The sequence below is a fragment of the Harmonia axyridis genome, chromosome 2 (genome assembly GCF_914767665.1).
Source record: "Harmonia axyridis chromosome 2, icHarAxyr1.1, whole genome shotgun sequence".
Taxonomy (NCBI): Eukaryota; Metazoa; Arthropoda; class Insecta; order Coleoptera; family Coccinellidae; genus Harmonia; species Harmonia axyridis.
Window position 1 is genome coordinate 9,321,157 of NC_059502.1, and position 26,035 is coordinate 9,347,191.

The 26,035-nt window shown below is 36.9% G+C and overlaps 1 protein-coding gene across 2 annotated transcripts in view; it reads left to right on the plus strand.

Annotated features, from left to right (window-relative positions):
* The window catches only part of LOC123674086 (homeobox protein caupolican), a 50,448-nt gene extending 25,158 nt beyond the window's left edge, over window positions 1-25,290 (plus strand). For both annotated transcript variants that reach the window (XM_045608952.1, XM_045608953.1), the window contains exons 3-5: window positions 6,827-6,933; window positions 23,543-23,841; window positions 23,903-25,290. In XM_045608952.1, coding sequence (XP_045464908.1) covers window positions 6,827-6,933; window positions 23,543-23,841; window positions 23,903-24,573 — 1,077 coding nt within the window. In that variant the 3' untranslated portion in view covers window positions 24,574-25,290. The remainder of the gene's footprint in view (window positions 1-6,826; window positions 6,934-23,542; window positions 23,842-23,902) is intronic.
* Window positions 25,291-26,035: the final 745 nt, after the last annotated feature.

Consider the following 26,035-nt stretch of genomic DNA (forward strand, 5'->3'; position numbering starts at 1 on the left):
AAAAAAATTATCTGACCGCCGGCTGTTGCTTTTTGTACTATCGAAGGTCAACTTAACTTGCACTAACGTTGTTCAATTTGTATTGGAATAATCGACGTTTCGAACTTTGCTTCACAGTCGATTTTGAATAATCATCAACTTCAATCAAGTTTTGAACTGCGAAAATATCAGGAGAGTTCGGAATTTTTGAATGGAGAGATTTTAGAATCTGTTTTTTGTCAAATTGACCCCAGATATTTAGAGAGAATAACCCTGGCAAAATAAGCCTTCGAAGGAATGCGTTTTGAATCTACCTTCATCAAGCCATAAAAAAGGCTACCATCCTGTGTTGAATCAACCTTTATCGAGTCATTTCATTGGCATTTTCAAGCTGTACTACAAGCTATAGATACTTTGGATAAACTTAGTAATTAGCAATCAATTTTCAAAATGCCAATAATTGTTCTTCCGCTATAAATATTATGATATAAATAATACCATTTTCTTTCATTATTTCTTAGTTTTATGTATACTTCTTTGTTTTAAATTCGAAAAAAATCATTGGATAAATTATCCTTTGAATGACTTTTCCGCAGGCACAAGCTTATTCTAACACGCGTATTTTTACTATTCGAATCCGTTAATACTTGTTTTTTTGAAGCCGTAAGCGCATCTACTATGAGGCCGGTTTCACACGTTCCTCAAAGCCACACAAAGATCGTTGGCGGCCGTCGGAGTTCAGATCGTAAATCAATGGGAACTAGGCCTACGATTGTTTTGGTAAACATGTCAGCGAAACAATAATCGTACGCTGTATTATTTCAATGTTTTCATATTATGCATGATGTACGTACTGCCATCAACCTTGATCTCTTCAAGTTCGAGACGTTGCTGAGGTGACGAGTAGAGCGCAAATTGTGTCTACGATGTTCGCAAAAAAAAAATGATGAATCACGAGAATAATTATTAATAGTGGTGATTTTGAATGGGTATTGAATTGTTGACAAGTTGCGTCGCCGGAAATGGTTTCTATTCATTGTCTAGCAATTTTACACGATAGTTCTGGAAAGGGAGACTTTCTTTACAATGTTTGTAGTTCTCAATCGAAAAAAAAATTAACATATACGTACCAAAGGAACAAGCAAACGTTAACCAGTTAGAAATTCGACTCATTGCGATACCATAATTGATTTTCATGTTGTAATAATTACAAATATAATTGCAATGTATTACCTTTACATTTCTGAACAAATTTACATAATATTTACTATCCATTGAGAACTAAAAATTAAATTGAAGTCACTCATGTGACTCCTAAATGATGAAATCCTACGATTTAATATCAAAATGATTTGAGGAAAATATCTTACCTCCTCTATAATCTATGAAAAATTGAATACATTTAAAAAACTTTTGGTGCCCACTTGTGTCATCTATTTCTAAGTAAACTGAACTACAATATCCTATCCACTCATCTTCTTCTCATTGTGACTGAATCTAAAGAACCGTCTGACCACTACGAGTTCAGCACTAGGGATTCATCAAGCCAAATAGCTTGACACTTTAAACAACTACTTGACTTGAAAATCAAGCAGTGAAAAATTACGTACTTGAGCTTGACTTGACATTATTTTAGATATTTAAGCTTGGTTTGATATCAAGCTACTTGATATTACTTGAGCTTGATATGCACTTTTCGACTGAATAAGGGGATTCCTCGAGTGCCGAGAGACTGAAGCATTCGTCAGTATGACTTTATTAGTAGTTTTCTCACATTTCTATGAAATTATTGGTAGATTTTGATAGTTTCAGAAATATCCTTCCAAACTTGGCAACATGGCCAAGGATTTTTCATCAACGTGAGCATCTTCAGCTCCTGTTGAAAGACAACATTTCAGAACTGCTTTTTCAGTTACGAAAACCCGCAATAGGTTAAGCGACAAATTTATAAGACGCCTCATGTGTCTTAGATCATGGATGGATAATTATGAAATCAAACAAAGTCTGGAGGTTTCTCAATATCAAGAAACTTTATTTTTTATTATTTTTGATTTTGTTATGATTTCTAGTGATTTAATTCATGTTTCTATTTCGAAAAAGTTGATATTTTCGGTTCTTTCATACAATAACTTTATTAAGTAAAAGGTTTTTTGCAAGATTCCTTCTCATTTAATCATTTTTTTTATTAATTTGGCTCTACACTATTTTGAAACTGCTAAAAATCATGTCGCTTTATATGATTCAAGTTCTTGATGAATAAATACTTGACTTGAGATTGACAAGCAAGTACTTGACTTGAAATCACGTCAAGCTCAAGCCAAGTAGCTTGAAAATCAAGCCGAGCCGTGAATCCCTATTCAGCACTATCGGAAGGTGAAGTATTATCATCAATGACATAGGCAGCTGTCATACTGCCTCGAAATTGTGATTGGATACTAAAGAATATGCAGTAACCCCCAAAACTTTACTCCTATTAGTCTTGTGTACTCGTTTCTCAACAGAAACTCAACATTATGTAGCTCTTTTTGAAGCCAATTGTGCTTAGCTAGACTGAATCCATATTCGTATGACATTAAGTCATTCCACTCTCAAAGAGCTATAGTGATTGTGTGCGTTTTTTTCAAATCATTGATTGAAAGTATGGTAGCAAAAAGGTCTCGTAGAGAAAATATAAATTTTTTAAGACGGTCATCTTGAAGCTCTGTTAACAGGTTGGTTTTCCTACACTTGACATTGCTTTGATTGAAGTTAATCTTTTTGTAACATTCCTAATTCAGTTTCAGCAACTTCTTCTAGTGAAAAGGCTATTTGTATCGTGAATGATCTATCTAATCTTTCAATCCAATTCGACCTAATCTATTTCTCAACGTATCATCCCAATGAGCGATGACCACAGATCGACACGTAGGTTAGAACGCGTACAATTCGAAACACTGATCGATAGATGTCTATAAATACAGTAAGAATTCAGAGACAAATGGGATGTTGTTTGGCAATTTGCGCACCCAGAGGACACAAGACAAGGCTAGTTGGCAAAGTAGGGACAACGCTTTGCCATTTGCTAATCAACTGGATTATTGAACGGGAATGTAAGTTTCAGTAGGTTACACATGTTGAACAAGCCATTTCGGATAGTCTCTAGTCCGTACCATGTCGAATTAATACTGTACAATAGTTTCTTGTTGGCGTTTCACTTTGTACGTTCCAATTTTGTCCGGTCCAAATCGTTTATCGAGTTTGTCGGCCAACTCTAAGCTCGTTCGTTACGGGTTACGGCATACCTAGAATAATGATACAATATTATACTGCTTTATTTCTTTTTATATATAAGCATCATATGAATATTGATTAAACTTGTATAGATTTGTAAAAATAAGTGTCTTGCTCTCAGATCTTCTTTTTTTTAAAGTCCGGAATTTACATTCCCTTCGCCTCTAATTTCATTTCTCCTATTTTCTGCTGTTGTCACTTTTTTCTTCTATTTAGTTCTTTGAAAGAGGTATTTCCTCTTATCTGTCTTTCTTATTTTGATTTGTATTATCTTTCTTAATTCCTTATTCTCGTGCTCTTTCAGCGTCTCTATTGTCTTCTTTCTCTGTTTATTTCTTCAATAGTTGCTGCTGTTCTTATTACTGAATTTAGCGTACTTTGCACCTGATCATTATTATTGTCCTTCGTATTGTACCAGGAAACTCCTGCATACGTAATGCTTGGTATTAGCACTATTTTTATTATCTTCAGCTTGTTTTCTAAAGAAAGTTCACTTCTAGGGTTGAGTCTGCCGTGCAATTGCCTTGTCTTTTTTCTGTTTTCTTCTATCTGTTTGTTAAAATTCATTCTTTCATCCAGTATTAATCCCAGATATTTTGCTTCCTTTTTCCATTCTATTGTCTGGTTCTCTATTTTGACGTCTCCTGCTTTCTCTTTCTTTACTGTTGTTCCTCCGAAGTAGATTGCAACTGTTTTCGATGTGTTCACTTTAAATCTCCATTTCTTGAAGTATTTCATCAGTAAAGTGTCTTGCAGCCATAGAGTAATAAATATAGATAGAGGAAATATACGCAATTTTACATGTACCCAACATGGTTAGATTACGTTGTCGGATTGTGATATATTTTCAAATCCACAATTTTACTATATCATTATGAATGTATATTATATTGAATGAAATATATTTATTAGAGTGATTCCCGATGAAATATGCAAATTTGAATATTTGGAATCCGATATTTTTCCTAATTGTCCAATTTATAATAGGCAAAATATTTATTATTTTCTGTATCTACCTTCTGAAATCCAAGTTTTGGCAACTTCTGGTTTCCTAGTGTCATCGGCTGTTTCACGTCGTTTGGCGCGCTTGAAGTTTGTTTTCTGAAATTCTGATATATTTAGGTATTCATCTTAATATATTTTGAGTTTATATGAAACTTTGATACTCTATAGGACATGAGAAGTGCGTTCTTTGTGGAGAAACTCTCGAATTGAGTGAAATATCGTATCACTGATATGTTTTCATTTCCGCGTGCTTCATGTCAAATTTGATAGTTCATGTTGGGGACTAAATTTGCTTACTGAAAATGACATATGCTCCCTCTATCTATGTTTATTACTCTGAGCTTGCAGCCCAGCCAACTCTCGTTTTATTTGCTTTTTATGCCGCTACATCATTTCTTCACGATTTTTGAATTTTTCAAATATTGAGCGCTCATAAATTTCAGAAGCTTTGAGTTAGTGGTATTCTCTTCTTCTTCTTCTTCGTCTTATACAAGCCTAGGGCTTGTATATTCCACTTTAGTGCTCGGTGGATGTAGATATCCAGGAGTCTTTTTAGCGCTGGTATTCTCTAATTGCATAAAATACTATAAAATAGAAAGATAAAATGAATCATATTGTAAAATTTGTATTGCGATCCTAGAATATTCAGATGTTATTATGTAGTCGTATTCGTTTGAGCCTTAAAAATGTAAATTAAGCCTAGGTTGTTTCGGTTTCCGAAATTTTATTGATCGGCCCTTGTATCATCAATCTGCGACCTCCGTGAAGTCGACATTTCTGCAGACATTTCATTTCTAGTTCGCCACTTGCCAAGGTTGTCAAGGTGAAATTTTTTATGCTTAATGCTATCCCCGCTGAATGCGTACACGCTTACAAAAAGGTTAAATAACACTTCGAAACTTGCTATTAGGTATTTTATCGTATTATCGGTAACTTGGGCAAAATTTATCGCCACTTAGCGGCAAATGCAGTTGCTAATGGCCTGTTCCAAATACGTTTATTTATTCTTGACACGCCAATATTTTTCTAATTTCATAAATATGTAATGCGATATAATTCAACATCGTATTAACATCACGTTATTTCATTGTAGCGGTCTCACTTCGTTTGTAAATTAGAATTGTGGGCTGGGTCCGTGGGAAATGTACGGGGTCTGCTCGAGAATAAATTTTATATTGTTTCATTTGTTATATTCGAGATTATATTTGTATAATTCAAAATTTTGAATAAACTTGCGAAAGCTCTTGTCGCTTTTTCATTTTTATCAGATGTGAAGATGAATTTACTAATCTGATCCATGAATTTCAAACTTTGTAAATCCCAAACATGATGAAGTCCTTATAAAGTGTGTTTTTGTATAGGTATAGAAATTTAAATTGCAATAAAACAAGGATGGATTATTCGATTGACATGAATTCTATTTATCCGCAAGATAATCTTGTGGCATTACATTTTAAATATGATTTCTGGCATATGACCGCCACGGCTGGCTCGGATGTAGTCCAATCTGGACGTCCAATTTTCGATGACTTTTTCCAACTTTTATGGCTGTATATCGGCAATAACATGGCGAATGTTTCTTCCAAATGGTCAAGGGTTTGTGCTCGGGTTTGTGGCTTATCCGCATAGACCAATGACTTTACAAAGCCCCACAGAAAGTAGTCTAGCGGTGTTAAATCACAAGATCTTGGAGGCCAATTCATAGGTCCAAAACGTGAAATTAGGCGGTCACCAAACGTGTCTTTCAATAAATCGATTGTGGCACGAGCTGTGGGACATGTTGCGTCGTCTTTTTGGAACCACAGCTCCTGGACATCATGGTTGTTCAATTCAGGAATTAAAAAGTTAGTAATCATGACTGTAACGTTCTGGCCATCATCGTTTTTGAAGAAGTACGGACCAATGATTCCACCAGCCCATAAAGCGCACCAAACAGTCAGTTTTTCTGGATGTAACGGTGTTCCGACATACACTTGAGGATTAGCTTCACTCCAAATGCGGCAGTTTTGTTTGTTGACGTAGCCATTCAACCAGAAGTGCGCTTCATCGCTAAACAAAAAAAAATGGACGTAGTGCGCGATACGTATTCCGCAGAGAACCATTATTTTAGAAATGAAATTGCACTATTTGCAAGTGTTGTTCAGGCGTGAGTCTATTCATGATGAATTGCCAAACCAAATTGAGAATAAATCACTTGACAGCTGTTGAATCGGTCGCCATCTTGAACAGAAATGTCAACTTAAAGTTATATACCTCGAAAAAAAACACCCGTTACATATATTTAAGGTAACATGTTTTTTTTCCTCTTTCTCGTTTGAATTGGGAACACTTCACTTGTTTTCTCTCCGAGCAATTCTGAAAACTAATTGGTGTTATTATTTCTACTATTACATAGTTGTCGAACCGTTTGCTGAAAGCTTCTAAAGATTCTGTGGATAAAAGTGCGGTAGCTACAAAGAATACCCCTATATGAAAATTGACATTATAATTTATAGCATATAATTTGCACTGTTTCTTCAAATGAATACATAAAATTTTCTCCACTACTAAAGACAATATTTTTTCTCCGCAGGCCGGCTTAGAACTGAAAGAAAACTTGGCAGCTGGAGCAGCAAGTTGGCCCTACCCCTCTGTGTACCACCCTTACGACACCGCCTTCGCAGGATATCCATTTAATGGGTAAGTGACTTCAGGATAATTGCCACTTTTCAAATCAGATCGGCAGTACATTAGAGTAAATGATGTGACTAAAAGCGTAGCGATAAATTCGACCGCCCCCTATATGATTCGATGGTTGGGCAAATGGGAAAAAAGGGTGACGGGGAAACCCCTAATTTCGATAATTCGGATAAATTGAATTGGGCGTGAGTAAATCAGAGGATAATGAGGTTGAGATATTAAGTTGACGATTTATGCATCATGAAAATATGAATTATCAGATTAAGTGCTTATAGAGATGAAATTGTATGAGCATGAACTTAAAAGCTAAATGTGTCAGATCTGGAGACCTAGCCAGTTACCCTACTGCTATAATGCATATTCTTTATGTTTATGCTTATTTCTATATTCGACATTTGGTTACTCTGTTCTCTTTCTCTTTTCTTCGAGTTTTGTTGTCTCCTTTTTTTTTTAGGTGGGTTCAACGTCATGTATAACCTACATAGCGTACAACTTTGCTTTCGGCTTTTTTTCCGAAATTCGAGGCTTTATTGTAAAAAAAACTGGTTATACATTTATGATTCAAAGTATTGTCCATCGCTGGACACTACTTTATACCATCTTTCGGGCAGCGTACGATCCCGCTTTGAAAAAACTGTTCAATTCTTGAAGCGCCTGTGATTGTTTCAGTCTGTTTAATAAACTCATAATACACTACGTCGAGCTGGTCCCACCAAATACTGAGCATGACCTAGGAACCGTGAATATTCTGTTTGGACGTCGATGTGGAAGCATGGCCGAGATATAGTCATGATTTTTTGCGCTTGGTATTATCGTAATGAACCCGTTTTTCGCCTCCAGTCCCAATACGATACAGAAATCCCTTCCTTCTCAGCCATACCAGCAGCTGTTCACAAGCAAATAAACGGCTTCAACATCTTTCGACTTCAACTCCTACGGTACCCAATTTCCTTGTTTCTGAATCATTTCCATGACTTTCAGGCGTTTTGACATGGTTTGTTGCGTCACTCCCACTGATCCTGCCAATTCTTGTTGCGTTTGACATCAGTTTTGATCAAGTAATGCCTCCAATTCTGCAACTTCGAAAATTTCTCTTCTGGTCTTCGGTGTCAAAATCGCCGTTATTGAAGCTCTCGGCACTCTCGGCACATTATTTCACTAATAGCGACCTCACAATCACAATAGGTACTTGAGAGCATTCGATGAGCCCTCAGCAGAAAATTAAAACCTCCTGTAAATGACGAGAATAAGGCTCGTGAGCTGACATGTTTAATCGAGAATAACTTCATGATGCAGACACATAATAATATAAAGAGTGTTTTTTTAGCTGCATGGAAGTTTGATGGTTATTATCTATGGTTTGATAATTGAGATGTCAAACTGTGTTGACATTTCTATTCAGTAAGATTTGGCAATTCATTATGAATCGTTTAACGCCTGAAAACAGCGCTTCCAAATTGTGAAAATTAACTTTGAAAAAAATAAAAATAAATCTGTTCGCGAAGTTTTTAAAGCACTTCGTCGAAAGAATACTGTGAACTATGAAGCCATGAAGGGAGAAGTTATAACCATCTATAAAAGAACAAGCGGAGTAGAACTCAGCGCAAATTTTCACTGTTTTTTTGTGTAGCAGCGTTATCGATACCAATCTCCAAAGGGAACAGCCACACATCAACACCCTGTGATTAATGTCGATAGATACGACATCGCGAGCTCTTTATGAACACATTAACTCCAACAACTGTCTCCCCCTTCAATCCCCGTATTAAAACCCCATTCTGCGCCGTTCAGATATCATTTATTATTCAGAAATTTGGGGAGTCTGATCCCTCGAAGCATTTGATAATCATCAGCAGCACTCGTTACCCCCTGGGGTATAAACAAGTCAACTATGCCATCGACAATGGTGAGTGGCAGATATCAAGCAGACCCAATAGAGAAGTAGCATTCCTTCGTCAAATTACGGTGTGAGAACTTCATACCTTCCCCTTGCAGATGATTATCAAGACAGAAATTGAATTCGAGTTCGTGCTCCTACATCGATTTGGGTTGCATGAATTTCGAAGGGTTTGAAAGAGGCTAGGGATTCATCAAGCCGAGTAGCTTGACATTTTAACCGATTACTTGACATGAAAATCAAGCTCGTGAAAAATTACATACTTGAGTTTGACTTGATTTTAGATATTTATAACTTGACTTGATATGAAGCTACTTGATATTACTTGAGCTTGATATGCACGCGTCGCACGGCATATATTTTTGCAATCTCGTGCGCTCTTAGACTAAATAAATGGCGCCGAGAGACTGAAGCATTCGCCAGTGTGACTTTATTAGTAGTTTTCTCATATTTCTATGGAATCTATTGGTAGATTTTGGTAGTTTCAGAATTATCTTTTCAAACTTGGCCAAAATGGCCAAGGATTTTTTATCAACGTCAGCATCTTCAGCTCCTGTTGAAAGACAATTTTCCAGAGCTGCTCTTACAGTTACAAAAACCCACAATATGTTAGGCGACAAATCTATAAGATGCCTCATGTGTCTTAGATCCTGGATGGAAAATTATGAAATCAAACAAAGCCTGGATGTTTCTCAATATTGAGAAACTTTTTTTTTTTCATTATTTTTTATTTTGTTATGATTCATAGTGATTTAATTTGTGTTTCTATTTCAAAATAGTTGATATTTTCGGTTGTTTTATACAATAAGTTTAATAAATAAAAATGTTTTTTGCAAGGTATTTCACAATAAAATTGCTAACAATCAACTAGCTTGATAAATAAATACTTGACTTGATTGAAAAACTACTACTTGACTTGGAATCAAGTCAATCAGCCTATAAAATACAGTTTGTTTGAAAACTAAAGCCAAATGACCACCGTTTACATCGCATTTTTGCTAAATGGGCTAATTTGAAACTGGCCGTAGACGAGTATTTTTTCCGAAAAATTGTGTTTAGCTATAAGGTTCAATTCTGGTTGAATATCTCCGTCAATAAACAAATTTTCCGTATCTGGAGCAAAGATCTTCCAGCCATTAACGAATCACCTTAACATCCATTGAAATGGAATGTTTTAGTGTTTAATGAGGTATATACTCTGGCGGCATCATCTATTTCTTCTGAAATTAAGAAGAAGCTGAGGTTACATTGTATTGTATGGCTATCGAGCCATGCTGACTGATTTTTTGTTGCCAAAAATCAATCAGCTTAACATCGACGACATTTGGTTGCAAAAAGACGGAGCAACTTAACCATCAATTCATTGCAAAAAATTTCCAGAAGTGGTCCTGTTAACGCCTCTCGATAACTTTTTATGTTGAGTCATTGGTTTATGCCGATTAAACAGCAAATTTTGTAGCTATTGAAAGTCAATGTTCAAGGCACCATACGGCCAGATTTAATAGAAGAAGTAGTGAAAAATAGTAGCGATAGAATGGACTATGTAACTGATAGCCTCGGTGAACATATGCTGGAAATCATATTGAAAAAATAAAAACCATGAAATTATCTACCAGATAATAATAATAAAAACTTCTATCCAACAATATTTCTGTCTTGTATTATTATTCAAAGTTCTGAAGCTCTTAAAAAACGCCTAATAGATGCCTGACTCATTCTGCCTTCTCGTCTTTACGTATATTTGTGTAGGAGAACATCTTGACTTTGCCTGATTTATTCCAATTTTTCATCGCTGCTTCTGCAATCTTCGGTATATGACTTCTAGCTTTGGTCACAACCATGCTGGTGGTTCTTAGCTCCTAGCCGTTCAAGTCCCTTTGTAGGATCATCATATTTCACACACATCGATAAATAACGCTAAATAAGTACATATAGTGAACCCGTGACGTGTGAGGTATTCAAAATCTCTTTACTTGCGATAAACGTCTCTACGCGTGTGGCAAGTTCTTGGAAATCGATGTAATCAATTATGTTATGAGCAGCGCATATCTTATCGTCTCCGGACCGAGATTCAATTAGTTCATAAACATAAAATAAACAAATTGGCGTAGATTAACGTTGTTGCTTATAATAATGACAAATATATCCGTTAGGCTAAACAAACGGACGCGTATCGAATGTGGAGATATTTCGGCCATAAAAAGTTGGAGATGGGGAGATAGTGGACAATGAAATCCTTGTGTTGTTTTTCCGTTTTCGGGTGAGATGATTTGATGCCGGATGTGGTTTCGCAAGAATGTCAGGATGGAGGTTGAACTCTCTTTGGAAATCCGAATAAAGTTTTCGAAAATTCAAAACTCCGATCTATTGGGTTTATTGATCTATCAGATCTGATTATTTTGTTGATCTGCTGGTTAGGTATCAGATTAACATCTTCAGTGTCCTGAACTAAGTTTTCCTTCGGTTGGATTTAAATTACAATTAGAAATAAGTACTCAGCATTGGCCTATAGAAAATTCTCCTTATGGTTATACGCTCTTTGATTATCTTGCCATTTGCCATAAGTGTCATTGGTGAGAATCTGAGAGATATCAAAATTTTTCCAAATAGTTATGTTGTTTCAAGCAGAAAAGTTAGGTGATCAATTGTAAAATTCATCACATTGTAACCTCTTCGTTACAACTCAAAATGCCCGAGAACAGTCGTTTGTTTGAGTCGTGGTTCAGATCCCTGAATCTACCAAATGGAAGGGACAAAAACCCAGGTCGATCAAACACCTCTTATAATTACATAAGTATTTCACAATCCGAATCTTTAAAATATCTGGTACCAGAAAAATTTACATACAATATTTATAAAATGAAAATATATACAAGTGAATCCGAAATTTATAATTGTATAAAAAAAGAATGAAATTTTCTAAGATCCTAAATTACTTTCCTGAAGAGGTAAAAGTCCTAGCTCTATACTGAGCCAATCTTCCTCCACCGAAGTTGATAAGAACTTAGGTCTGGCAGTTCTTCAATTGTAAGGAGAGTAAATAATTTGACTTGTAAGTTGACAATTGACAATGATGGGCTGTCTTTAGACGAAGAACTCTCAATGTAATTATCCAACTTTCAACGTTTATCAAGAACCAATCAGGAATTCAGCAAAGAAAATATGTATACCAAAAAAAACTGAAAATCAGAGAACAGAAATTAATAAGAAGCCAAATTAAGGTGATGGCTTTTCTGTTTCTGAAACAACCAAAGTTTACATAAAAGATATTAATACTCATGTACTTATTTTATCGTTTGAACAAAATGACTGCCAAATGAGATAAGAAACTAAAAGGATGATCTCAAGGCAATCATATGTAGATTGTTTCAGAAAAGATCTCTTTCAAAAATGTAACAAACGAAAAATGTAAAAAATAATAGATACGAAAAACATCCTCTACATAAAAGTTTTGTGAAAATACTCATAAACTGAGTTATAACTTATTATGCTTCATTTAAGATAAAAATTCACGATAGTTAAAACGAAGTTACATTTAAACATCAATAATAGGTATTAAAAAATATTTGATTATAATAAATTATATTTAAATAAAGAATAAAAATTTTCATTTCACGTAAAATGATGAAATGTTAAAATGGCGGATGCATTCCTTTATCAAATTAAATCTGAATATCAAAAATTTTCATATATATTACGTATACAACAATCAAATAATGACGATAGGAAAAATATACAACTTACCCCTTTTTTCAGGGTTTTATGAATGAACTAGAGAAAAACAATTATAACTATTTTGCAGCGATAATTATCGATATATGTACGTTCGAAGAAACTAGAAAAGAAAATGATATAATTTCGAAGTATCGAGTACATATGCACGATGATACGCATTGGCGTACGCCCAGATTTCCATCAACTGTCTGACTCAGTTGAATATATAAAATTTGAAATGTAGCACGCTACAACATTTACTAAATAGTGTCAAAATGAGTGGATGAATCCTATTAAAAGGGTGAATCAACAATCAGCTTAAACAATGTCGTATGATACTTTTAAGATATCGAGTCGCAAATCAAAGTAGTTCAACCAGAAAATAAAACAAAACCTCTACCCTCTCTTGTATCGTGCTGCAATACGAAAGTCTGAAAAAGATTCCCATATTCCGCCAGTCTCAAGATAGATGATAAAATTCATATCGATAAGAATATTCCCGATATTCGTGTCTGGAGAGGGAATAAAATATATCTCTCGCGTTCGAGACGAGGATTTCCATTCGGTTCTGTGAAAAATCGCATGTAGAGAGCAATAAGAAAAATTATATTATAGAAAGTGGCGACATTTCCATAAATATTCGCGCCTGTGTCCACATATTCTCCGAATGTTTTAGCTCACGCACCTGCTGCCTGAAGGTCTACAAAAATACAAATATCGTCATCCACCAGTTCGAAATATTCTGTTTAATGGAATTCTCGCACGACAACTAGCTGAAATATTCAGCATACCTCATTTCTTTCACCTTGTTTGATCTATGGCTGGGATTCTTGGCGGGACCTAGTTACTCTTCGATCGTGTCTTCGATATTTCGTGGTACGGAGAGTTGTCTAGGAGTAGCACATGCTCAACTTGTTTAGCCGTGTCTGGTTGTTCATCATGGCCAGTTTCTAAAGGCATTACCTTGTTAGGAAAGCCATTGTTTCTGTTAATTTCAACACTCATTCAATTCCTCGAATGATCTTCAGTTCAGGGTCTCTTGCATTTCTTCAAAATAGTCTTCAATCTTGGTTTTTACTTTGTTTTTATATTCATTTGGTATTCATTCATTCTTGAACACCTTGCTTTTGAACGCTAGTGTCGCAAGCTTATAGTTGAGCGCAGATTGCTGTATCATTTCATCAGAACATCTTTAATTCTCGTACAAGAACTAGCTGAAATATTCAGCATACCTCATTTATTTCACCTTGTCCGATCTATGGCTGGGATTCTTGGCGAGACCTAGTTAGTCTTCGATCGTGTCTTCGACATTTCGTGGTACAGAGCGTTGTCTAAGAATGGCACATGCTCAACTTGTTTACCCGTGTCTGGTTCTTCATCATGATCAGTTTCTAAAGGCACTACCTTGTTAAGAAAGCCATTGTTTCTGTTGATTTCAACACTCATTCAATTCCTCGAATGATCTACAGTTCAAAGACTCTTGCATTTCTTCAAAATATTTTTCAATTTTGGTTTTTACTGTGTTCCTTCTGTTTGTTGTTCTTTTCACTTTATCTTCATTCATTCTTGTGATATTTATTGCTTGACTTGATATCAAGCTACTTGATATTACTTGAGCTTGATATGCACGCGTTGCACTGCATATATTTCTGCAATCTCGTGCGCGCTTAGACTAAATATGTGGAATCCTCGAGGGGTGAAAGACTGAAGCATTCGCCAGTGTGACTTTATTAGTAGTTTTCCTACATTTCTATGAAATCTATTGGTAGATTTTGGTAGTTTCAGAAATATCTTTCCAAACTTGACCAAAATGGCCCAGGAATTTTTATCAACGCCAGCATCTTCAGCTTCTGTTGAAAGACAATTTTCCAGAGCTGCTCTTACAGTTCCATAAACTCTCACTAGGTTGTGTGACAAATCTATAAGATGCCTCATGTGTCTTAGGTTCTGGATGGAAAATTATGAAATCAAACAAATTCTGGAGGTTTCTCAATATTAAGAAACTTTATTTTTTTATTATTTTTTATTCTGTTATGATTTATAGCGATTTAATTAATTTTATTTTATTTAAAAAAAAATTGATATTCACGGTTCTTTCATAAAATGAGTTCAATAAAAAAAAGTGTTTTTGCAAAGTTCCTTCACATTTCATCATTTTCTTATTGATGTGACAATACACAATGAGACTGCTGAAAAAATTTAGTAGCTTGATAAGATGCTCAAGCCAAGTAGATTGCTTCAGTCTCTCGGCGCTCAAAGAATCCTAATACTTAGTCTAAGCGCGCACGAGATTGCAGAATTATATGCCGTGCAGCGCGTGCATATCAAGCACAAGTTATATCAAGGAGCTTGATATCAAGTGAAGCAATAAATATCTAAAATCAAGTCAAGTCAGGCTCGAGTATATAATTTTCCACGAGCTTGATTTTCAAGTCAAGTAGTTGGTTAAAATGTCAAGCTACTTGGCTTGATGAATCCCTAGAATAGAATAGAAACTAAAAACCTTAGTTTAATCATAATAGTAAGAGCTGAAACTCTAACATCAAGTCAAGTCAAGATCGAGTATGTAATTCTCCACGAGCGCGATTTTCAAGTCAAGTAGTTGGTTAAAATGTCAAGCTACTTGGCTTGACGAATCCCTAGAATAGAATAGAAACTAAAAAACTTAGTTTAATCATAATAGTAAGAGCTGAAACAGATCAATATCAGAAAGATTTGTTAGAATATTCAATTACGCTCATAAATTCAAACACACCCATCGCACTGTTAAATTATACAGTAAGCGATATCCCCGATAATATCGCTCAAGATCATCAGGATACCGCTACGCGCCTGCGCCTTACAAATTTGCGCCGCCATAAATCCAAATTGTAGCGGGCTCTGTATCGGCGATCGCGAAGCGAAGCGCTTGACTTATTAACAGTGACACCTAAAGTATAAGTATTAAGGAGTTTGCCGATGGGCCGATAGGCAGATCTGAGCGCCGATAGGGCCCGTCAGTTAACGAGGGCCCCTTAAAGGCCCGCCAGGTGCGATCCGAGACCGCGCATTTCAGCCGGAATGACTCGATTCGAAAAACAGGGATGACCAGGGGCGATATTCTTCAGGCGGCGACGCGACTCAAGTCGAGATTCCTTATAAGGAGACGCGCCGGATTGATTTTGATATGAGGAAAGCTTGTTAAGGCGGATTAAATTCGACGTTTGCACGCTATATTCGAAGGAATTTGAATGTTGCCAATCATTTGCGACATAAATGCAAATTAAGGCAAGATTTTGTAGCAATGTCGGATTGTGTCCAACAGATGGCGTTTTATTCTACGATATACTCACTAATTCTACTCGGGGTAATTGAAATTCGTATTTCAGCAAATGTCGGTTTCATCAATTTTGAAGTCTGATTTCACATACAATAAAGAGAAAAATAGTATATTAGTAGATCAATAGAGCCATAATTTTCAATGTCATTTCTGATGACATTATCAACATGAATATTTGCACGAACTTTGAAATTGTCATTCTGAACGCCAAATGACATCCCGATCAAATATTTTATTACAGAATTATTGGGTATTCTTTTTTCGATATATTCTTCCTCAATTTTCTGTGGTACTGATTCTGATTAACTGATAAGCTGTACATTTCGGATGAAGCTCGACTCTGTGTTTTCTGTGGTCAAGGAAATATTGTTTTTTTTTTCGAAATTCTTGTTTTATTTGCTCTGGTTGAAAAATAATAAATTTCGCACAGAGCTTAAATAATAAATAATGAGGAGAATATTTATTATTTTCTGTATCTACCGGCTGAAATCCAAGCCAACTTTTGCTCTCCTACTTTCATCGGTTGTTTCACGTCGTTTGGCGCGCTTAAAGTTTGTTTTCTGAATTTCTGATATATTTAGGTATTCATCTGAATATATTTTGATTTGTTATGAGACGTTGATTCACTATGGGACATAGGAAGTGCGTTCTTTGTGGAGAAACCTTCGAATTGAGTAAAATATCGTATCACTGAATTATTTTCATGTCTGCGCGCCTCATGTCAAATTTGATAGTTCATGCTGGGGACAAAATTTGAACGAAAATGACATTTGCTCCCTCCATCTATGTTTATTACTCTGAGTGACAGACTAACCGTTTCACATACAAAAAATATTATATCCTCTTTGTCAGGCTCGAAATCCATCGGCTCTCAAACTACCCTTCTCGATTTTGGCCATCCCTAGAGAGCGCAGTCCATCTGTCGCTATGTGGCTGTCATTCCCTGGAACTGCCTTTCGTTTTCATTTGAATACGTATCCGTTTTGTAAGTATCATCGCCCCCCTTCGGATTTAAATTCGGACTGAAAACAATCTGACGTCCCAATCGGAATCCGATAAATTAAGGGGGTGCCTTCACTCCCTCCCCTGATGTTTCAGGGCTTGGCTTTATAATGTTTTTTATTGATTTGCGTTAAGTGCGGTGAAATGGTAGAGTTGGAAAATAAAATACTTTTTTTTAGGACAAGTGTAGTTCTTTCAACAATATATAGTGTTTTTTTCTGCAGATGGCCTTCAGAAACATGCGTAAGAGTATATTTGGTACATTATATACATAACCTACAAAAATGCAAATTCGATGTATTTGGTCGATAATATGGTATTCCTACAAAGCACTTATGTATATAATATACAGGGTGGCCATTTGAAAACGAAACAGACGAGATAACAGACGAAATAAAGTTTTTCGATAGAAATGCTCGGACAGGTCGATTTCTGTTTCGAGGGGGACAACTTAAGATGTAGGTTACGGACGCATAGCGCTTCAACCCTTGCTACTACAACCCTCACCCCCAAATTTTGAATAGGGAAGATGGGGTGAGTGATACCTCATTTGAAAGGTATTTTTATACTGATTTCAGCACAGTGATTGTTTTTTCATTTTATGCGTTAGTTCTCGAAATATTCTTAACTAAGTATTTGAAAATGAAGTAGTGTTTTCATGGCACTTGTAGTGTTTTGTGAAAAATCGACATTTTGAGCTTCAAAACAACCATAACTGTGGCTTCCTTCCTAACTAACTAACGCATGATTATTTCGAGAACTAATGCATAAAATGAAAAAACAATTACTGTGCTGAAATCAGTATAAAAATACCTTTAAATTGAGGTATCACTCACCCCATCTTCCCTATTCAAAAATTGGGTTGGGGGTTGTAGCAGCAAGGGTTGAAGCGCTATGCGTCCGTAACCTACATCTTAAGTTGTCCCCCTCGAAACAGAAATCGACCTGTCCGAGCATTTCTATCGAAAAACTTTATTTCGTCTGTAATCTCGTCTGTTTCGTTTTCAAATGGCCACCCTGTATATGTATAATAATAGTGAACAAATCATTTCAAAAGAGACAAAACTCTAATTTTGTTAAAATTTTGAAAAGGACTAGTAAAGCACTTCCTTCTGACGAAAGTTGAAACAATTGTAATATTCCTAACTTCAAACGATCATTCTCACAACACCGCACATTATTTTTGTCCAATCTCTAGAAAAAGAGTAACCTCAACCTCGAAAATCTAACGATATTTTCGCCTACCTCGATTCCCCAAAAGGAGAAAGAACCGTACAACAAACCCAACATCTAATTCTTCCTTCCATGTTTCAAATCCGCCGACAATAGTTAGTCGAACATCAATATGCAATCTGTCACTTCGGAAGTGAGCATTTGTCATTTCCTGGATCGGTCAAGTAGACCTGGTATATACAGCTGATCAATCACAATTTGGAACACGTCGTTTTCGGTGTTCCACGTGCTCTGTGGCCGGCTACGTGGTGCGATGCCCCCTGTACGAGGCACGTAAACGGAAGAATTACCAATTACAAACGTTGTCTGCTTGCCAGTTCGCATCGCAACTACTTCGTCCGTTGTTATTTCCGACTTGGAAAGGGTCATCATAATCGATGGTTCCTAGTTCTCTGTGGTCTACGTGATGGAAAACACAACAGGATGATACGTCGATGTCTTCAACATGACCGGGATTCTATGGTCATAGATTGGAAATGTTTTTTCCGCAAACGTCAAAATATATCGATATAACCTTAATTGTTGACGTTTACTTTGACATAAGTTCGTCATTTCTTCACCGGAAATTTCAATTTTTTTTTGAAGACTCTCCTAATCATAACGTTTGAATGTCGTTCACGAAAAATTAGCTTATTTCGTTCGGCGAAAATCACTTTTTATTATATTTCATCCTAAAAATCCACTTTCGTATCTATATATTCTATTGTTGAAACCGACTGAAACTATCACAGGTGATAGTTATCGAACGCAATTGATGCGTTTGAGCCGAGAATTGAGAGACAAACGGCCGCAATACAACGAGAGACAAGATAAAGTGATTTCACAGCATGACAATGCTCGACCCCATGTTGCGTCAAGACATATTTGGAAAAGTTGAAATGGGAAGTCCCTCCACACCCGCCCTATTCTCCAGACATTGCTCCCTCGGACTATCATTTGTTTCGATCAATGGCACACGGCCTGGCTGACCAGCACTTCCGGTCTTATGAAGAAGTGAAAATTTGGATCGATTCGTGGTAGGTTCAAATATGACAAGTTTTTTCAACGCGGGATTCGTACGCTGCTCGAATGATGGAGAAAGTAGTGGCCAGCCATTGACAACATTTCGAATCATAAATGTATAACCAGTTTTTTACAATAAAGCTTTGAATTTCGGAAAAAACGGAGGAACGCCTATGCATAATATTTGAATATTTTCGAAACCATTGAACAGCCCAATAATGCCTTCGACGGAGTGGCCTCTGGCGTCGTCGATTGCGACGCTCCGGCCAGGCCGTGACGTCGGGCGTCGCGCGCAAGGTCGCGGCGCTATTGGCACTCCTGAGCGGAAGATCCGCATGGCGCTTCCCTTTCAACGATCCCCATGGCAACGGTGATAACCGTTGAATGAACACGGTGTAAAAACAACGGAGGCTCAAAATGGCACATGTTGTTTTTCCGGTGGAAAACTGGTTTTTTCGACGTTCTGTTTTGTCGGTGACGTTTTCAGGTTTCGCTTTGGACTGGTGGCAGTTGGGCCAGTGTTTTTGGCTTCCATTGTGACTGACTTTTTGATAGATAAAAAGGTTGCCTACAGATTGTTTGTATGAGAAAATGTTGTACCTATATCTGAAATATTTATTTTCTTTATTGAAATTTGTTCGATGAGCTCTGAAGATGCAGTCAATAAAGTTCGAAACGTCGACACGAAGAAATATTTTCTTCAATACCTTTAAGCAACAGCCATATCATATTAGGAATATCAGGTATCTATGTCGGATTTCGAAATTCAAATAACATCTGTTATACTTTTTCCTAAACACCTTACCACGGAAATCTATCAGATGTACAAGCTCAGCTATTTTCAAGGCGATTGGAAGCTTATCTCGTTTCAGTCATTTTCAATTTTCCATGGTATTTTCCGACACGTAGGTACAGCTTAAGGCCAAAAGAAAACATATACTAGTTTTTCTATACGTTTGTCAAGTAACTTTGGTTGAAGATTACCATGGCTTTAGCATGGAAAAATTGAAACGAGGAAAAAATTGAAAGATTATCGAAAGAAATTCAAACTTCGAGATATGTTATTTGTAACATCTGAAAGATTGTTTTCCCAAAAAATATCGATTAGAATAGGGCCACGAGAGCTAAAGTTAGAATTCATTGCCTTATGAGATTTCAAAAATGTATTCTTTGAAAAGATGGATATCTCAAAAATTGGTAGGCAAATTCTGCCGATATATCTTGTCAATTAGTTACGTAAAAATTCATCTTTGTAGCTAACAAATTTCACCTCAATACTTCTATTCAATCCCACCCATTCTAATTCATCTTCATTTACGATGAACCGGCTCTTCCAGCAACATCCTTTACAATCGGCAGCATCTCCCTGGACCACGAACTCAGCGAGAAAATAACTCAGCTCGGAGCAGCGAGCTATCACTCCGCATTTTCAATTAATAAAAGGTGTACATGACCAGACGATTATCTCCAAGAACGACACGTCCATTTCTCGTCTCGGTAGTCTCGATCTTCTTGTCCAACAAACCAACATAAAATGGCAGAACTACTCGAAGCCAGAGCGTTCGAAGGAGCATTAGGCGATTAAGTCGCGATTGCCGCTAAAGGCGAGGTCCCACGACCAGACTTCGCCTGAAATCTCTTTACACCGACGTCTGCTGAAAGATACTCGCCTTCCACAACAACCAATCTTTATTTGCTCTTGAAGCACTCAGCAGTGGTTCCCCAAAGCGATCGCTCAGCAATTTCTGCCACGATTAGGGATTCATCAAGCCAAGTAGCTTGACATTTTAACAAACTACTTAACTTGAAAATCAAGCTCGTGAAAAATTACATACTCGAGCTTGACTTGAAATTTATTGCTTGACTTGATATCAAGCTACTTGATATTACTTGAGCTTGATATGCACTTGTCGCAGGGCATATATTTCTGCAATCTCGTGCGCGTTTAGACTGAATAAGGGGAATCCTCGAGCGCCGAAAGACTGAAGCATTCGCCAGTGTGACTTTATTAGTAGTTTTCTCACATTTATATGAAATCTATTGGTAGATTCTGGTAGTTTCAGAAATATCTTTCCAAACTTGGCCAATATAACCAAGGATTTTTTATCAACGTCAGCATCTTCAGCTCCTGTTGAAAGACAATTTTCCAGAGCTGCTCTTACAGTTACAAAAACCTGCAATAGGTTAGGCGACAAATTTATAAGATGCTACATGTATCTTAGATCCTGGGTGGAAAATTATGAAATCAATCAAAGCCTGAAGGTTCCTCAATATTAAGAAACTTAATTTTTTATTATTTTTTATTTTGTTATGATTTATAGCGATTTAATTTATGGTTTTATTTGAAAAAAATTGATGTTTATGGTTCTTTTATAAAATGAGTTTGATAAACAAAAGCGTTTTTTGCAAGGTTCCTTCTCATTTCATCATTCTCTTATTGATGTGAAAATACACAATGAAACTGCTAAAAATTAAGTAGCTTGAAAATCAAGCCAATTCGTGAATCCCTGTTCAGTAGTGGCCAAAACGCGTATGTTGAAAAACCATCGCAAATTATTAAATAAACGCGCAGAATTTCTGGTCGCCAATCCTGCAAACCTTCGCGTCCGTACCGGCCTTTAGCGGATTAAAACCCGATTCAGGTTATCAGAAATTTACGGCATCCAGGCTCGCTGCGATCTCCGAGTCGTACGGCGTCTAAGCCAAATCAATCACTGACGCAATAACACTAAATCTGCATGCTGGTCGTGGTCCATGATTCACGGCTAATAGACATTCAACATGCGGCCACGGGAGGGAAGAAGAAGAACGATCGGGTAATCGGTGGCGTCTTTAACTCGGGGTTCTTGCGATTTGTGGTCATTCCGACCACGTGCTGCGAATACGTATGGATTTTGGTGGAGAAAGAATAGGTGTCGAAGGAGATCCTTATTTGGATTTGACGAGGAATTGATGTTTTTGTTGGGTAGCGAGTGGTGTTTTGCGAAATGCAAATGCAAATGAAGCTAAAAGAAAGGCTTACATGAAATCAAGAGTTTTTGCCAGCTTCATCTAAGGTTGAAACCTATTTCAAAAGCAGAAGACTCTACAGAAACGGTATTGTTTTTCATTTTGTTATGATTTATAAAATGATTTTATTAATATTTTCGGTTCTTTTATACAAGAAGTTTAATAAACAAAAGTGTTTTTTGCAAGGTTCTTTCTCATTTCATCATTTTTTTTATTGAAGTAACAGGCACTACACAATAAAACTGACAAAAATCAAGTAGTATGATATGATTCAAGTACTTGATAAATAAATGATTGAGATTGAAGAACTACTACTCGACTTAATCTTGACTTGAAATCAAGTCAAGCTCAAGCCAAGTAGCTTGAAAATCAAGCCAAGCCGTTAAACCTTAATGCTTAATGTTACTGGTAATATAAACATACAAAGTATGAAACTTGTTTTAATCTTTCTGATATTTTCCACTAGATTTTGCATGTAAAGTTTTCTTTGAATGACGATAACTTTTTAAATACTCTTTCTTTGAATGCATGGCGATAAAAATTCGCTGCGCTCCTCCTCCAAACTATTGTCTTCGATCTGTAAAATGTCCTTACCGTTCTCGATACTCAATATATTATTACAGAATAATTATTCTATACAAAGCAACATTTATAAAAGTATTCATTTCTTGTTCTCAAACAGCGTGCGAAATACTCCACTCCAGAATCGTATCGACTTCAGATCACACCGTATAACTCAAACGGACCTTACACGCCTCGCTGAACGTAATGATTCACGTTCTCTTTGTAGTTCGCCGAAATTTCAAACATCTCACGGTACTTCATCATACATGTCACCTTCGCTTTCCTCCAACACACGTAGTCTTCGTAGTCGCTCGAGTGTATCATATCTCTCGAATAACAGCCGTTGGAAACGTTGGAGACTGTCCAACGCCAGTACGTCACTTTAACAAATGCGGTGACTGATAGACGAGACTTCAAAAGATTCCAGAGGTCCCTGAAACGAGTAAAATGTTGCCGAGCATAATTAAACAGTAATTACAACGTTGAACTGGGGGTATTTGAGGACTTCATTCTGAAGGAGTTTGAAAAAGCCGAGGATTTATCGCCTTGAAGAATTCTGCCATTGATAGTTACGCAGACGTCGTTCATTAAGGGAACGTTGCTATTTTTTTCGACGTTTGGATGAATGGGCTTTGAGAATGCGTCCTATCGCCTCATTATTTCCAATTTTGAACACTCGCTATAAAGGTTAACGCTGACTCAGGAGAAGATCGCAAAGAGAACGTTGATATTTTTTTTGCCTCCTCTCACCAAATATAGAACTCGCCCAAAATCAATTTCCGAAAAACAGAATCACATCATTTCCTCCAGTGTATATCTTCTTGACATTACTCTACACTTCAATATACTAACAACTCCTTTCCTTCCAGATACGGCATGGACCTGAACGGTGCCCGAAGAAAAAACGCAACAAGAGAAACAACGAGCACCCTAAAAGCGTGGCTGAATGAACACAAAAAGAACCCTTATCCCACCAAAGGCGAGAAGATCATGCTGGCCATCATCACCAAAATGACCCTCACCCAAGTATCAACGTGGTTTGCGAACGCACGGAGAAGACTGAAGAAAGAGAATAAGATGACGTGGGAGCCCAGGAATAGGGTAGAAGATGAAGATAATAACAACGAAGACGATGACCATAAGAGTACAGACGGAAAAGACCTTCTTGGTAAGTTAACTCAATTAACTTTTCTTTTGTACAAGTGTACTAATATTCCAATTTGTTGCAGATTCCAAAGATTCTGGTACAGCTTCGAGCGAAGATGGAGACAGGCCTCCCCATTCTCGTTTGGCACCAGACACAGCAAGCGAATGGAGCGAATCAAGGCCAGACAGTGAACCAGACAGCCCAGAATGCTACGATAGGCCTCACCACCCAGCGTTTTTACCACCACGAACATCTTCACCTCCACAAATATCCGTATCTGTCACAAAACCCAGGATATGGTCTTTGGCCGACATGGCTAGTAAAGAAGGGGACAGCTCACCCACATCCACAGCCTCCAACATCTACTCCACCAGCAGATTGATGCCACCCATGGCTGGCAGATTACCACCTCCAGGTCTCCACACAAGTCCATACGCCAGACCCCACGAGTTCTACAGAAGTCTGTATGGTCCATCAGCAGCCCAACACCTCTCAAACGCCGCTGGAAGTCCTGCAGAAGTCTCGATCTTGGAAAACTACTCCAGGAGTATAGCGGCTGCCAATTCCAGCGGTACCATACCTTCTTCTCTCAGTTCAGTGTTGACCAAAGCTAACCTAGCGGCCGCTACGTCTTCTAGCGCGTCCAGTAGCGTACCCCTGGGACTCACCACCAGTTCGAGGATGTCCCCCACCTCCTCAATATCCTCCGGGTCTGAGACGCCGCACAAGCCGATGGCGTTGAACAAAGCTTGATCCTCGAAAGTGTCGGCCTTCACGTGGCCCTGATCTACCTCTTATATCCTGACCAATGCGGACAATAATACTTGAAGCCTCTAATACCTGTAGTGTGCTGTGGTGTACAGTTAATGTGATATATATCCTTCGGTTCCTTATTATCCTTTCGACGCGTCAGGACGTTTGGTTTCTTCGTGTACAGAGAATGGACAACACTTCGAAATATTGTATCTATATGTATGTATTTAGTCTATTATTGTAAACAGATATTTGTTATTATATAAATATGTATTAATAAGCTGATGTATGAGTTGTGAGCTTATACGAACCGGAAGTTGGTACAGAGACCTCTTGAGCGTCGGTGTTGAAGCACAAGTTGTCATCGTCCGGGTGTTCTGTATAGAAGTCGATTATCCAAAAGAATGGACACTAAATTTCGGATAATAATGTAAAGTTTTTTGAGTTATAGAAATATTATTTATTTGTTTGTAAATTAGAAGAGTATATTGATTCGGTATAAGCATGCGACAATTGAATTAATGGATGATCATAGCGTTGATTGTATAAAATTTCACACATGGCAAGTCTGATCACACGTTTCAAATCTATGTAATTTTTTCTGTTAACCGACATATCAACAAGCTGGAACATTGTAATTTTTCTGTATTTTTCCGTTCAGCATTGTTCATTTTGACTCAGACGTGTGTTGCAATAAAATAAATCGTTCATTATTAATTGACTTGGTTTTATTTATTCTGTTCGTTAATTGCTGGTGAGAAAGAAGTGAGATAAGTTGTCAGGTAAGTATGTTATGCTTCAGGAAACATGCTGGGATCTTGCATCTCATTCTTTTGATAGATAGCTCATATAGAGCAAATATTTTTTAAATCATGGCATTTCAATGCAGAAGGGTTCAAAGTTAATATAAAATGAAATCGTTATGAAAAAAATAGGAAACAATTCTTTTTTAAATTCAAGTGCAAAAATCGAGAAGAGCTCCATGAGTTCACTCGACAGCATCCTTGAAAATTTTTAGTTGGTCACCCATACAGATACTGACCCTAAACACCTTTGCTACGCTTCCAAATCAGATAATTTCGAATTCGCTCAGAGTCTACTGAAGATAGATTTGAGATCACTTTTCATTCGCGAAATTAATTTTAGTCAAATCTGAACAACTTCGGTCTCGTGTATGTCTGTCGGTTACATCCTATAGGATTTTATAATCTAATTTTCATTAAATTTGGTATGGCTGTTGAGTTTTGGGTACAGATGATCCCATTCCGAATTTGTGAAATTTTCGGATGGGGATTGTACCATGAATGAATTTTGTAGGAATTTCATTATTCTTCACTGGTTTTTGAGCTAAGAAGGCAAAATCTGTATCTGAATAGTAAACTGTAATAAATAGTTAATTCTTTCAAATTCAACTCGAAATTTCAACAAATGGTGTCTCCTCACTGTGGTCTTGAAATCGAAA